General features: G+C 42.7%; 1 protein-coding gene across 3 annotated transcripts in view; it reads left to right on the forward strand.

The window, feature by feature from the left end:
- The window catches only part of LOC126278966 (guanylate cyclase 32E), an 829,856-nt gene that overhangs the window by 502,812 nt on the left and 310,633 nt on the right, over positions 1-16,411 (forward strand). For 2 of the 3 annotated variants that reach the window (XM_049979279.1, XM_049979262.1), the window contains exon 8: positions 12,852-12,997. In XM_049979279.1, the coding sequence (XP_049835236.1) occupies positions 12,852-12,997 (146 nt within the window). Of the gene's footprint in view, positions 1-12,848; positions 12,998-16,411 lie in introns of all 3 variants that reach the window. The other variant, XM_049979270.1, reaches the window with a different exon arrangement.

Genomic DNA, 16,411 nt, shown 5'->3' on the forward strand with positions numbered 1-16,411 from the left:
GTTCGAATCCTGCCTCTGCCATGGATGTGTGCGATGTCCTTAGGTTAGTTAAGTTTAAGTAGTTCTAAGTTCTAGGGAACTGTTGACCTCAGCTCTTAAGTCCCATAGTGCTCAGAGCCATTTGAACCATCTAGTGGCTATCCCACGCACCCTGACTGCATTATTGTAAGCCACTCTGATAATGCGACCAGTTTTGCTCCATTCATGAACAACATTTCAGGGAGTGTTTTCCAACAAGATAACGCTCGTTCAAATGGTCCAGATGGTTCTAAGCTCTGTGGGACGTAACATCTGAGGTCATCAGACCCCTACAACTTTGAACTACTTAAACCTAACTAACCTCAGGACATAATACATCCATGTCCGAGGCAGGATTTGAACCTGCAACCGTAGCAGCAGCGCGGTTCCGCACTGAAACTCCTAGAACCACTCGGCCACAACGGCCGGCGAGAACGCTCGTCTACATACCGATGTTGTAACCCAACATCCTTTGTAGAGGGCCAACATGTTTCCTTGAACTGCTCAATCATGAGATCTTTCGCTCGTGCAGCATAAATAGGACATCAACTCCAGGATCATCCATAATCAGCATTAGCTGACTCTTATCGGCGACCAAGCGCAACAGGGATAGAACTCCATCACACAAACTGGCAACTTGCCCCTGTACAACACATGTTACTAATGTACGAGCGTTTCACGTTTGCAATGGCTTACCTCGCGCGATTTTTTTTCGTCGGTGTAAATAGCCTGCAAATTTGTAACTAGTAAAAAGGAAATAGAATGCAGCCTAACGCATGATTAAAATCACTGTAAAAGGCTAGATACCCTGTATACCAATATCGACCATTATACGCGTATACTCGTCTTCTGTAGGAGAGAAAAACCCTTTTTAGTTATTTGCATCTACGTTTGCTAGGGTAATATTATTGTTTCAAATAACGGCCTGCTGACAGGAGTATTGCAGGAAAGACATCTCTCTTCTGGTGACGCAGATCGCGGTGTTCATACATGTTGATCCAGCTGCCCTTACCGAGGGATTTTATGCAACTCGCCTTGGCTTCAAAAACAACACCTGAGGTTTTCTTATTCTCTTGCTCGCTAAGCACAAGCTACTAGTCCTAGAGAAAAAAAAATGACTGGGACCTTTTTGTAGGAAATTCAATATATAGTTAAATTCTGCATTGAAATCGTTATAGCTGAAAATATTTTAAAAAACCTAATTTGAAGATCACTTTTGTACGTTTATCTTGAATAACTCGAAAACTACAGCTTCTAGCGACAACATGTCCCAGTACAAAATTTAATTACACTAAATTTCCTACAAAAGATCGTGTTCATTTTTTCTGTAGGACTGATAATTTATATGTAGTGAGTGCGAGAAAAGAAAACCTTGCACATTGAAGAAATTGTGGGTTGCATAATACCCATCATTAGGGGCATATGACTCACCCTACGTATGGGCTACTTGACACTTTTCAGTACTGTTCAGCAATGAATTCAAAATAAAAGTTTGGTGCCGTGTGTGTGTGTGTGTGTGTGTGTGTGTGTGTGTGTGTGTGTGTGTGTGTGTGTGTACGTGTACGTGAGTGGAGGGTTTTTGTCACAAACTGTGGAGAGAAGTTCTTCAAACGTTGCAAGAGTTATGCAGAGATGATAAATTCTGCGCAAGGACTAGCATGGAGAGAAACATTAAAGCAGTCTTCGAAGTAGGGCCACAACAAAAATAGCACAAGGAAGCGTATTGCTTTTTATCATAATGTACACAAAAATGTATTGCAAACCACTGTTAGGCTGATTATTTATTTATAGTTTCTGCTACCACTAACAATTATCACACGCAGTCACGGTTCACAAAGATAGCCATTATGGCCGAAAATAACTGTTAGGCTGTCCTTGTAGCATTCAAATGTTTCTCACTCGCCCGTACTTTCTTAACAATTTTCATGAAACTCAGAGAATTTTCTGCAAAATTCGTTCATCACGTTCCTGTCAGGGTCCTCGAATCAGATGAAGTGTTATTCAAACAAAATTACGCTCTGAATAATCTCGTAATAAATATATTTTTCATAACGTTTACTTCGCAATAAACAACTAAATCTACTAGTTTCTAGAAGCGGTTCCTATAAGCTCTTTGGAAGATCAATTTATAGCGTTGTTGTTGTTGCTGTTGTTGTTGTTGTTTTCAGTCCGTAGACTGGTTTAATACAGCTCTGCATGGTAGCCTCCGCTGTGCTAGGCCTCTTCGTCTCTGCATAACCACCGCAACATTCACCCTTTTGAACCTTCTTTCTGTATTCATCCCTTGACCTCCCTTGCAATTTGCATGCTACACACTTCCGTTCTTTATACTGACGATTCCTTGGTATATCAGGATAAGCGCTATCAGCTGACCCCATTTCTTTAGTCAAGATAAGAAATAAATTTCTTTTTTGCCAAATTCGATTCAGCGTCTCCGAATTTGAAAGCGAAAATTCTTCCAATTTGCGCAATTGAAAAAAAAGGCAGTGTACCTCACAAACAGGTTTCCTGAGACAAAAGACTTCACATATACTGACCTCTCATTTCTCGATGATAAGCCATTTTGGCTATTTCACCATCTAATACGACCAGTATTGGGTTCTCTGAATCTCTCACTCTGAAAAAGTATATCCAACTGTCGTTTATTCCGTTCCAGAGGATTCACTGCTCGTGCAAACAAACGGTGATTTCAGGCCATTTCAGCCATTGTCCACAAACCATTGCCTCACAGACCCTGCTTTAAAAGACCTTGCTTTAAAACAGAGTGGCTTGTCATTGGTAATATAAACAATCATCGTCTCCGAACTGTTTCTCTACTGTACACAATGCTTTAAAACGTCTTTCGTATTTAGAGTTTTCCTAAGCGCAATAAGAGCACCACACCGTAACTACGAAAACAGCCCCATTGCGCAACACCACCTCATCCGTACTTCGCTGTTGCCACAATACATGATGGCAGGAAAACTTCTCCAGGCATTCGCCAAACCCAGATCCTTACAAACGATTTTCACTGAGTACAGCATGTTTCATTGCTCCAAATGACTCGTTTCCACTCACCCACTATCCAGTGGCGCTTTTTTTTACCCCATCTCAGCTGTCTCTTAGCGCTGACTGCAGAAATGTTGGACTTCCGAACAGCCCCTCACGCAATGCTGGACTCTGCGTCTCCGTCTGCACATGAGATCTGCCTGGTCTTGTTTTGGCTGTGGTTGTCCTTTACGTTCGCATTTCCCACCCTCATTACCAACGAGACTTGGTCATCTCTGGAAAGGTTGAAGTGTCACTGATGGATTTGTTACCCAGATGGCATCCAATGACTAGTCCATATTCGAAGCTACTGAGCTCTCCTGTGTGACCTTTTTCTGCTGCTACTGCTTCCCTATTGACAACACAATACTCCCACTTTCTTGTATATCGGAGCATAGACTCTCGTAACATCCATCGGTCAGTTCGGTATTATATAGGGCTGTTCGGATGCTTTTGATCTAACAGTGTCTATGATTTACAGTTGGCGCCTTCTAGGTCTGTAAAGCATTGTAATCCACCAAGCAAAAATTTCTATCCAGAATATTACATGGATCATTGTGATAAGTATCAGATAGTTAGATTCGCACAGCAAGCTGATTAACAAAAGAGACTAGCGACATTTAGAAGAGATTCGTGTAATATTAAAAGGGTGTCAGGCAGAGATGAAGCCTTTAACCTCTACTGTTCAATTTATACATCGAAGAAGCAATGACGGAAAGAAAAGAATGGTTCTAGATTAAAATTCATGGTGAAAGGATATGAATGATACGGTTTGATAATGACACTGCTATCCTCACTGAAAGTGAAGAGGAATTACAGGAACTGTCGATGAATGGATGAACGGTTTAATGAGTAGAGAATACCGATTGAGAGTAAGTAGAAAAAAGACGAAAGTAAAGAGAAGTAGCAGAAATGAGAACAGCCAAAAACTTAACGTCAGAATTGGGGATTACGAAGTACATGAAAAAAGTGTTCAAATGGGTGTGAATTCCTAAAGGACCAAACTGCTGAGGTCATCGGTCCCTAGACTTACACGCTTCATAAACCTCCTTAAACTAACTTATGCTAAGAACAACACAAACACCCATGCCCGAGGATGGACCCGAACCTCCGGCGAGAGGGGAAGCCCAATCAGTGAAATGGCACCTCAAACCCCGCGGGAAGTACATGAAGGTAAGGAATTTTGATATCTAGGCAGCAAAATAACCTATGACGGAGGGAGTAAGGAGGACATGGAAAGCAGAATTGCACCTCAAAAAGGGCATTCTTAACCACGAGAAATCTACTAAAATATTCTTAATTCGGGGAAAAAATTTCTCAGAATGTACGTTTGGAGTACAGTATTGTATGGTAGTGAAACATGGACTGTCGGAAACTTGAACACAAGAGAATCGAATGCTTTGAGATGTGATGCTGCAGAAGAATGTTGTAAATTAGTAGGGACTGATAAGGTAATGGATGAGAAGGTTCTTTGCAGAATCGACGAAAGAATATACAGAACACACTGAGAAGAAGAAGGGATAGGATAGTAGAGAATTTGCTAAGACATCAGTGTTTCAAGGGATTCACTTCCTAGGTAGCAGAGGGAGTTTTAGAGCGTAAAAACTGTAGAGGAAGACAGAGTTTGGAATACATCACATTATTGAGGCCGTAGGTAGCATTTGCTACTCTGAGATGTAGAGGTTGGCACAGGAGAGGAATCCGTGGTCGGCCGAATCAAACCAGCTGGAAGACAGACTACGCGGAAACAAAAATTATTGCGATGAAAGACTCAGCTGTAGGAAACCCAATTCATCAACAGGCCACTCCCAAGCTGGCAATGTGCGCAGCTGCCGCCTTCCAAGTATGTGTCATATATCGAAAGAGCGGTATAGAATCTTGCTCTCCTGAGAGTTGCGAAATTTGCGATCGACACGTAACAATTCCAGTTAACTGCATTCTGACAGAAAACAATGTTGTGAAACAAATGTTTGTTTCATTCGCTTGGCACATAGCCTCTTCAATTACGACAGGAAAATTCACATTCTTAATGCAAAGTTTATGGTAATCTGTCTTCTGAGTGCAACCTGGTAATACGTTATGGAAACTGGGGACCTTAATCGTGTTATTATGTCCATTACTAAAGGAATATCAATTGAAAACTCCTTTGAGTCGATGGGGAGACAGTTTCAGAAATATTTTTTTCATCATTTTGTGTGATTGGATTGAGGAGTTCCTAGATAACAGAACGCAGCATGTCATTCTCAATGGAGAGAAGTCTTCCGAAGTAAGAGTGATTTCAGGTGTGCCGCAGGGGAGTGTCATAGGACCGTTACTATTCACAATATACATAAATGACCTGGTGGATGACATCGGAAGTTCACTGAGGCTTTTTGCAGATGATGGTGTGGTGTATCGAGAGGGTGCAACAATGGAAAATTGTACTGAAATGCAGGAGGATCTGCAGCGAATTGACGCATGGTGCACGGAATGGCAATTGAATCTCAATGTAGACAAGTGTAATGTGATGTGAATACATAGAAAGATAGGTCCCTTATCATTTAGCTACAAAATAGCAGGTTAGCAACTGGAAGCAGTTAATTCCATAAATTATCTGGGAGTACGCATTAGGAGTGATTTAAAATGGAATGATCATATAAAGTTGATCGTCGGTAAAGCAGATGCCAGACTGAGATTCATTGGAAGAATCTTAAGGAAATGCAATCCGACAACAAAGGAAGTAGGTTACAGTACGCTTGTTCGCCCACTGCTTGAATACTGCTCAGCAGTGTGGGATCCGCACCAGATAGGGTTGATAGAAGAGATAGAGAAGATCCAACGGAGAGCAGCGCGCTTCGTTACAGGATCATTTAGTAATCGCGAAAGCGTTACGGAGATGATAGATAAACTCCAGTGGAAGACTCTGCAGGAGAGACGCTCAGTAGCCCGGTACGGGCTTTTGTTGGAGTTTCGAAAACATACCTTCACCGAGGAGTGAAGCAGTATATTGCTCCCTCCTAAGTATATCTCGCGAAGAGACCATGAGGATAAAATCAGAGAGATTTGAGCCCACACAGAAGCATACCGACACGTACAATACGAGACTGGAATAGAAAGGAGAACCGATAGAGGTACTCAGGGTACCCTCCGCCACACACCCGTCAGGTGGCTTGCGGAGTATGGATGTAGATGTAGATCATGATTTGATAGCGCTGCTCCAGAATATTAAACGTTTGTAGCACTGCTAGTCATTTTCAGCGTCGGTTTCTCCCTTTTTTTTTCTTTTTCCGACAGTATGCTGCGGCCATAAGTAAGTTTCTTAGACGTCAGATGCTTAACATCTACATCCTGTGGTTCTCTGAGGACACTATACAAATAAATGGTTCAAATGGCTCTGAGCACTATTGGACTTAACTGCTGAGGTCATCAGTCCCCTAGAACTTAGAACTACTTAAACGTAACTAACCTAAGCACAACACACACATCCATATCCGAAGCAGGATTTGAACCTACGACCGTAGCTGTCACTCGGTTCCAGACTGTAGCGCCTAGAACCGCACGGGCACTCCGGCTGGCTGACACTATACAATCAGTTATCTATCTACACTACTGGCCATTAAAAGTGCTACACCAATAAGAAATGCAGATGATAAGCGGGTATTCGTTCGACAAATATATTATACTAGAACTGACATGACATTTCATTTCCACGCAATTTGGGTGCATAGATCCTGAGAAATCAGTAACCAGAACAACCACCTCTGGCCGTAATAACCGCCTTGATACGCCTGGGCATTGAGTCAAACAGAACTTGGATGGCGTGTACAGGTACAGCTGCCCATGCAGCTTCAACACTTTACCACAGTTCATCAAGAGTAGTGACTGGCGTATTGTGACGAGCCGATGGCTCGGCCACCATTGTCCAGACGTTTTCAGTTGGTGAGAGAATGTGCTGGCCGGGACAGCAATCGAACATTTTCTGTATCCAGAAATGCCTGTACAGGACGTGCTACATGCGGTCGTGCATTATGCTGCTGAAATGTAGGGCTTCACAGGGACCGAATGAAGGGTAGAGTTACAGGTCTTAACATATCTCAAATGTAACGTCCATTGTTCAAAGTGCCGTCAATGCGAAAAATAGGTGACGGAGACGTGTAACCAATGGCACGAAATACCATCACGCCCGGTGATACGCCAGTATGGCGATGACGAATACACGCTTCCAATGTGCGTTCACCGCGATGTTGCCAAACACGGATGCGACCATCATGATGCTGTAAACAAAACCTGGATTGATCCGAAAATATGACGTTTTGCCATTCTTGCATCCAGGTTCGTCGTTGAGTACACCATCGCAGGTGCTCCCGTCTGCGATGCAGCGTCAAGGGTAACCGCACCCATGGTCTCCGTGCTGGTAGTCCATGCTGCTGCAAATGTCGTCGAACTGTTCGTGCAGATGGTTGTTGTCTTGCAAACGTCCCCATCTGTTGACTGAGGGATCGAGACGTGGCTGCACAATCCGTTACAGCTATGCGGATAAGATGCCTGTCCTCTCGACTGCTAGTGATACGAGGCCGTTGGGATGCAGCACAGCGTACGGATTACTCTCCTGAACCTACCGATTTCATATTCTGCTAACAGTCATTGGATCTCGACCAACGCGAGCAGCAATGTTGTGATACGATAAACCGCAATCGCGATAGGCTGCAATCCGATCTTTATCAAAGTCGGAAACGTGAGGTTACGCATTTCTCGTCCTTACACGAGGCATCACAACAACGTTTCACCAGGACACACCGGTCAACTGCTGTTTGTGTATGAGAAATCGGTTGGAAACTTTCCTCATATCAGCACGTTGTAGGTGTCGCCAGCAACGTCAACCTTGTGTGAATGCTCTGAAAAGCTAATGATTTGCATATCACAGCATCTTCTTCCTGTCGGATAAATTTCACGTCAGTAGCACGTCATCTTCGTGGTGCAGCAATTTTAATGTCCAGTAGTGTAGCTCTGCTATGTTACAAAAAAGTGAAATAAGAAAATTTCAGTTTTTTCTATTTGTCGTAGAAACAGATGACGAATACAAAAGTAAGAAAAGAAAACAGGAAGAAGAGTTTTCCTAAAGAAAGATGATTCCAGATATAAATTTAAGCGTCAGCAGGTATTTCGAAAGTTTGAATGTAGCATTATACGGAAGCGAAACGTGGGCAGTAATCTGTACGCAATGCTCTTAAAGCATAGTGAGCGAATTGGGCGTTTGATAAACACTGCATCTGCATTCGTATGAGTCGTGGTTCAAATTCAATTACGGTTACCCAAGATTTAGGTTTTTCGTAGCTTCTCCGAATCTCTTACAGCACGTGCAGGAAAGGGACATGAATGACATGCTGATAGGACACATCCTGGGGCATAAAGGAATGGAGGGAAGTGTGGTGTGTAAAAATTGCCTCAAGAGACCAAGGCTTTTATACAGTGAATCATGAAAAACCAGTTACCTTGTATTTATTTCCATTGCTTACGATCTTTTATAACTTGTGTTTACTTTATTTAAATGCTGCAAAAAAATTTCACGTTGATGAATTACAAAGGGATGATTGGACCTTTCTCTTGAATTTTAAATCAAATGGTCACACAAAACTGTGCAGTAAATACATTGCTCCCGAATACTTGGAAACTGAAACTTTAGCATCGGCAGGAAAGTAATGGCAGATTCTCTGCCAAGAGTCTTCCATATTGCTCCGAATGTACCATTTCAAGAAAGAATTTGCAAAGCACCAGTTCGGAGAACTACGCTAGAAGCGTCATTTGCAGCCGAAAGTGAAGGGCAGTATGCATTTCATTTTTTACGTACAGTCACGTAACCGTTCAATTTCGTTCGATTTCATACAGTTTGCTTTAGTTTCTATCAAAATCTATGAAAAGTACAATAACCCGAGCTATTCATTAAGAGAGTCTACTATCAGGACATTAATAGTCAGGACAGTGGGACAAAAACTTCGATGACAGAATGTGATATACATACTTCCAGATGTTCGTAGCAAAACGATGTTACTTTCTGTTCAGAAAAATCGATTAGCATAATATATCTGCTTTTCCCTGTGTCACAAAAATCGATAAAAGCAATTTTATTACTTTCAAAGTTATTTGCTAATTTTTTTCTGTCGTGGTCAGTGTTCCTAACAAAAGGAATATACTGAACTTCTTGGCTCTATATCTAAGGGTCACGTTTATCAGGAAGCAGAACCTAAATTCACAATGGCACCTAATCGGACGATATCATTATTCTTTTACTGTAAGATTATATAGCTTGTCTTTAATGTTCTCTTATTTATTACAACAAGTATCTCAACATTCAAACTGTTTTATATATTTTGGGTCGTATCTCGATACTCTTACAGGATATCCATTGGATTTAGTAAAATACATAAAATTTGAACACTTATTGTATTCATTTGATGACAGATAAATGGAATGTCATATTTTATGACAGTACAAGAAATCTGTCCACATGTATTTTTGGGTAATCACATAACTAAATGCTTTCTCTCGTCCTGCGGAAACGATGAAGTAAATTTCGCACATTGTAGCAAAAAGGGAGTTCACTGATGAAAATTTAATTCTGTCCCAGAAATAACAGTAAATAGAATTTAAATCCTTTATGGCATTCGGTCACGTCATTTTTAAACGAAAACTACTTTTAAATAGACATTTCGACTGTGCTTAGCAGCCTTGCTGAGGACCGGTGTAAAGACGGTTGAAACTTCGCATCTAGTAGTACTTATAATTTCAAAACCACGCCGCATAATGCCCTAAAGGATTTTATTCAAATTGACACTTCCTTGGAAGTCTTAGCTCTTACATGCACATACAATGTTTGAATAGTTTCTAATGCATTCGCCGGTCCAAATGTAAAAAAAAACATTGGGAATTTCATAGAAATTACGTTGATTATAGTACCATGTGTGTAATACTACTTCTACAAATTACTCAGTTGTTAAAATCAGTGCTTTATTTCGGCTATAAATGAATAAAATATAGTCAGCTCTGCTTCATTGCACTTCCAGCGTGAACTGCCGGCGTTGTCAACCGAATTATTTCGGCCAATTTTCGGCGCCAGTAAGTAGTCAAGGAATTTTCTGTCGTGTTTCATGTAGAACCACATTTACAGAAAATAGCTCTTAGCTGTAATAAAGGAATCATACACGCATCGGGTCAGTAATTTTCATCAGCTTTTATCAAATTGAGATATAATAAATGCTGGTCTAGTACGTTGCTCTTCTGAAGTCTTTTTCCAGAAAACAAGCATCAAAATTCTACGAGGTTTCTCGTATGCTAGTCCATACGAAGACGCCATCCATCGAGCAGCAACGTCGGTGTAATCGACTGAGGCTTGACGTATAATAGCGATTAACAGCCATTCATGATCGTAGCGAGATAACAGACAAATATTTTGTCTTCAGTCCAAAGATGCAGCTCTCCACGCTACTCTATCCTGTGCAAGCCTCTTCATCTCTGAGTGACTACTGCAGCTTACATCCATCTGAATCTGCTCAGTGTATTCATCTCTTTGTCTCCCTTTACGATTTTTACTGTCCACGGTTCTCTCCAATACTAAGTTGGTGATCCCTTGATGCCACAGAACGTGTTCTAGCAACCGATCCCTTTTTCTATTCTTGTGTCACAAATTCCTTTTCTCCTTAGTTCAATTGAGTACCTCATCAGCAGTTACGATATCTACCTATCTAATCTTCATCATTCTGCTGTAGCACCACATTTCAAAAGCATGTGTTCGCTTCTTGTCTACTTTATCGTCCATCTTTCACTTCCACACAAATACTTTCAGAAAAGACTTACTGACACTTAAATCTATTTTGCATTGAACACGTAGTGCGTAGTGGAGCGATCACTCTGTTGTAGAAGTAATTCAAAAGCCAAGATTGCTTAAATACTGTTTACTGGATAACCGGTTTCAACACACTAAAGCTGCTATCATCGAATCTGAATGTACATTAACACATATAAACCATTTTGGTATAACGATCATGAGGTTGACCAGCTGATATAAAATCATTATCACAAAAATTAAAAAATAACTACTCTCATGGTCATTCCAATTCCACACATTCCATGATTTACGTACCTGGAAATTCAATGGAGAAATTTTGTGTGTAGCTGGCACGAGATGTTAGGAATAACCTTTAGGAAGGTTTGTTCAAAATGGTTCAAATGGCTCTGATCACTATGGGACTTAACATCGGAGGTCATCAGTCCCTTTAGAACTTAGAACTACTTAAACCTAACTAACCAAGGACATCACACACACCCATGCCCGAGGCAGGATTCGAACGTGCGACCGTAGCGGTCGCGCGGTTCAAGAGTGTAGCGCCTAGAACCGCTCGGCTAATACGGCTGGCGAAGGTTTGTTGTCTTACGGTTCTTCTATGGGTTATTGTTGCGTTGTCTGTGCCGGTCGCAGTGGCCGTGCGGTTCTAGCGGTACAGTATGGAGCCGAGCGACCGTAACGGTCGCAGGTTCGAATCCTGCCTTGGGCACGGATGTGTGTGATGTCCTTAGGTTAGTTAAGTTTAATTAGTTCTAAGTTCTAGGCGACTGATGACCTCATAAATTAAGTCGCATAGTGCTCAGAGCCATTTGAACAATAGCCGTTGTCTGTGTGACATCTTGTAACTTTATTACAGATCTGAAGATGGTAATTTATTTTTATTGACACCGGTTATTTACAATAAGGATTTTTTCCTTTTTTCATAGCTATCTCGGCTAAGAAGTTCTTTTTCTTCTAACTAATCACTACACATAGCCTCTTCGAGCTCATCATGAGTAAACTAACCTTTGGTATGAGCTATTACGTAGACTTTGCTCCAGGTCCCAACGTCTAACCTTCTCGAGTTTCGGCTTTTTAGGGAGAAACAGCTCTCACCCCTTCATCGACATTTGAGACCTCACTGAAAGAGTCTCCAGTAGAGTTCAAGTCATCATAAAGGCGAATTGTGGGCACACCTCATTTTAATATCCACTAGTGGGCGTTCGGATGCGTGTGATCAGATAGTGTATATGTGCTGCTAGAATTGTAGTCTGGCACCTTAGGCAACTGCACTAACGTTCCTCTTCTACGGCTGGTGCTCTCGTAAAATTCTGGACCGAGATTTTTCCAAAATGCTTGAGAAGCGAATAGTGCTAGAGCAGCATTTGTTAGATACAAGATTAGGAAAGAGATATAAGGATATAGATTGCAAATGCTACTCTGAGATGAGACGCTTGGCACAGAAGAGGAATTCGTGGCGTGCCACATCAAATCAGTGAAAAAATAGATGACTCAAAAAAAAAAAAAAGAAATTCCAAAATGTTCAAATGTATGTGAAACCTTGTGGGACTTGACTGCTAAGGTTATCAGTCCCTACGCTTACACACTACTTAACCTAGATTGTCCTAAGGACAAACACACACACTCATGCCCGAGGGAGGACTCGAACATCCGCCGGGACCAGGCAAAAGAAATTCCACAACAGCGCGGAAGATGAGCAAGATCGGTAACGCTTTGCATCTATGCTTCAGTACTCGTTCCCTTTGTGTAACGCTGCCATGCTCTGTCATCCAAACCTCTCCCCCCCCCCCCCCCCTCCTGCATAAACCGTCACCACTCTCTGGAAACATGTTTTGCTGAGACTGCATGCCTTCCTTTAATAACGTCAGCAAAGGAGATAAAAATGTAATCCGTCTCTTTTGAAGTAGTATGATTAGGTTTTTTGCCTGTGTTGCCGCCTGCAAACAAGTGAGAGAGAGAGTAAGAGCGTGGTGCTCTGGTCCAGCAGATCCGGCCCGAGGCGGCGTACCTGTACGACGCTGTCCTGGTCTATTCGCACGCGCTCGTCGCAGTGCTGGACGCCGGAGGCGACCCACGCAACGGCAGCGCCATCATCGACGCCGTCAAACGCCGGCACTACAGCAGCGCCATGGGGTGAGTGCGGCGTAGTGCGCCTCCAACTGAGTACTGTCCACTGACAATCTGTTTAAGACTGCTGGTGAAACCCCGCTGTTTGTAACTGGTGATGACCGGGAAGGGCACTACAGTAAGTTCCACTCGCAGTAAACTAAATCACTTTAGATACTACTGGATCGGATAGAAGCGACGATAGTAATACACTGAACAGGAATACAGAATCAGACACTTTCGGGGTCATTTCTTCAGGCCTCCAATTTAACATTACACGTGTTAATTAACATTCAAAATTTTATTCTTTTTTTCTAGTGCTACAATATAAGTTTTACTACTGGTTCTTAATTTCAGAATGCCTACTATGAGAACTGATACAGCATTAGTAGAAACAAACGCCTTCGTTCAACAAATAGTTACCATTTTCGATTTCACAAATCGTACAAGCATTTGTCAACTCCTGCATGTTTGTACTTTCGTATACGAGCAGTACAAAGTAATTGTCAACTGACACGGCAGAAAATATGTGGCACTGTCAACACCGCGTGGGGCATAAATTGATATGTTAACGCAAGGGTAGTGGCAGCACTGTGTGACAAACGTACGTTGTTCCTCCCGTAGCGCCCCTCACCCATAGGCAGTCGACATGCTGGGAATCGATTAAGAACGAACAATTGAGTAACAACACAATTAAAGGATCACCTCGTAACTGTACCCATTGTGATATGTAAGTTCGAAATGTGGCTTAGAGATGCCTACAAACTTCCCCTGCAATGGACAAAAGCTTGGTGCTCTTCGATGGTACCTTCTGGCTTGACGAGGCTTCGAATACCAAGGTGTTGACATAAGCAAAAAAACGCCACAACTCAGAAGTTCTTCTGATGTATAAAGTGGGCTAACGATGTCACAGTGCCACGAAATTTCACCGAAATTCTCCTCAACGCCACCGTGGACGTGTCGATTGATGGTGTGGTTGTCATAGCCCTCTGACCCACATTTCACACTTTCTCTTAACGCTTTTGCGCTGGAGGTGACAACAGCGACGCTCGGGGTTGAAATCACGCATATTATTATGAGTGGCCAAGGAAAACATTTCAGGCACACTGCCGCTCATTGAAATTTGGCTGTGAGATGCCTACAAACTTACTCTGCAATGGGCAAAAGCGTAGTGCCCTTCGATGGTACCCTTTGACAAGGCTTCGAATTGCAAGATGTCGCGGACACATTCGAAAAAAAAGATCCACAACACAGAAGTTCTTCTGATGTCTAAGGTGGGTTAACGATGTGACAGTGGCACCAAATTTCACCTAAATGCTGCTCAACATCGCTGTGGACGTATCGATCGATGGTACGATTGTCATAGCCTCTCTCAACCACATTTCACACCTTCTTTTAACGCATTTGCGCTGGACGTGACAACCGCCACACCCAGCGTTGATATCACGAGAGTTTCTTACGAGTGACCCAGACATACTGTCGCTCGGAATCGAAATCATATAGTGGCATAAAAGACATCAATGGAACCACACATCTTCTTGGGATTTTAGTTCCCACACATTTAGCTGTATAACTGGACAGTTTGCAGTGAGTGGGCACCAGGAAGACGTCCTTCTAGATCTGTGATACTGCTCACATCTCCCTAAGACTTCAGTCTGTCCCTAAGGACTTCGTGAGCAGGCAACTCCATTCAACATTATCTCACAGCTAGTTGGCCACAGTTTTTGCTCCAGTGTACAAGTTGGAATCACTGCGGACCTTTCAAAACATTGGACGAAATTTTAACGTGGGTCCTTATGTTTTCTCTGTGCAACTGCTTCACATCCTCCTGTGACGTGATCACATAGGAGCGCACTATTGACGCATGTGTAAGTGCGACGGCAAATTATCTCTCTAACGCCTCCCATTTCGTCAGTGCCCTCAGTGTCACCTGCCCAAATTTACTGAGACTCCTGAAAATGTGCCTCTACAGAGGAAACCTGCAAAACAGTCCTAGGTGCCTGCGGGCAGGCAACTGGCATCGGAGGTTTGTCAAGCAGTTGTCTACCTGCAGGTGCCTATGGCCGTTTCTCCGGTTTTCTCTGTAAAGGCAAATTTTTAAATTCTCAATCAATGTGGGAGGATCTCACCGACGGTTTTGCTGAACTGGTGTGTCTCAGAGGGATCCTTTGCCGTTTAATTCACACAAACTGCACCCCTCTGCCATCACGCCACATATGGCTCTGAAACAGGAGTACTGAAAAAGCGTAACCAACCTTTACTGCTTCGGATCACGTTCAAATTACATTGAATGTTTTGAACGCTCCATAGTAGTTCCACACTGTACACCAGAGAAAAATTACAATCGCTCTGCACACCAAAGGGGTAAGACCACGTTCAGTGGTGTTGTTGGCTCATAATGTTATTAGAAAAGAGTTCAAGTGACACAGAGATGTCTGCACTCTCAAAGAACGCCACCAACTCCTTCTTGTTGCCTACTGCACTGCAGACTGTCGCTTTCGACTGTGGAACGTGTGGGAATGAACATCCCAAGGAGATGTGGTTTCATAGACGCCTTTTATACCAACCCTTGAGGCATGTTATTGCTAATTATGAGCGGCGGCGTGTTTGAAATGTTTTCTCCTGCCACTCATAAGAAAACAGCGTGATTTCAACGGTGCGCGCAGAGACGTCAAAATAACGGGTGTAATGTTGGTCATAGGGGTTGTCACGATTTTCCATCCTGTGACGCGTCCAAGGTGGCGATGGGCAGAGCTTTGACGAAATTTGGTGCCAATGTGACGTCATTAACTCTCTTTACTTCAGCTTCTAAGCTCTGGCATTTTCTTTCGCATGCATCGACAATTTGCTGTTGGACGCGTAGTCGAGCCCGAGGATGACGCCACAGGGCGCCATGCTTTTTCACCATTCTAGAGGAAGGTTGTAGCTACCTTTGTGCTAAAACTTACGGATCGCAATGGGAGACCACTACGAAGTTTCGAAGAAGTGATCATTTAATTCTATCTGTCTTCCGTTTACTCTGGATTATATACGCTGACGGGCATGGATGTGTGTGATGTCCTTAGGTTAGTTAGGTTTAAGTAGTTCTAAGTTCTAGGGGACTGATGACCACAGATGTTAAGTCCCATAGTGCTCAGAGCCATTTGAAGCACATACGCTGAAGTGCCAAAGAAATTGTTACACGTGCCTAATATCGTGTAGGACCCCCGCGAGCACGCAGAAATGCCGCAATATGACTTGTCATGTACTCCAAAATGTCTGAAGTAGTGCTAGAGAGAACTGACACCATGCACGGCTGTCCATAAATCGTTAAGAGTACGAAGGCGTGGAGATCTCTTGTCAACAGCACATTCCAAGGTATCCCAGATATGCTCAATAATGTTCATGTCTGGGGAGTTTGATGGCCAGCGGAAGTGTTTAACCTCAGAAGAGTGTTCCTGG

Source organism: Schistocerca gregaria, chromosome 1 (genome assembly GCF_023897955.1).
Source record: "Schistocerca gregaria isolate iqSchGreg1 chromosome 1, iqSchGreg1.2, whole genome shotgun sequence".
NCBI classification, from domain to species: domain Eukaryota; kingdom Metazoa; phylum Arthropoda; class Insecta; order Orthoptera; family Acrididae; genus Schistocerca; species Schistocerca gregaria.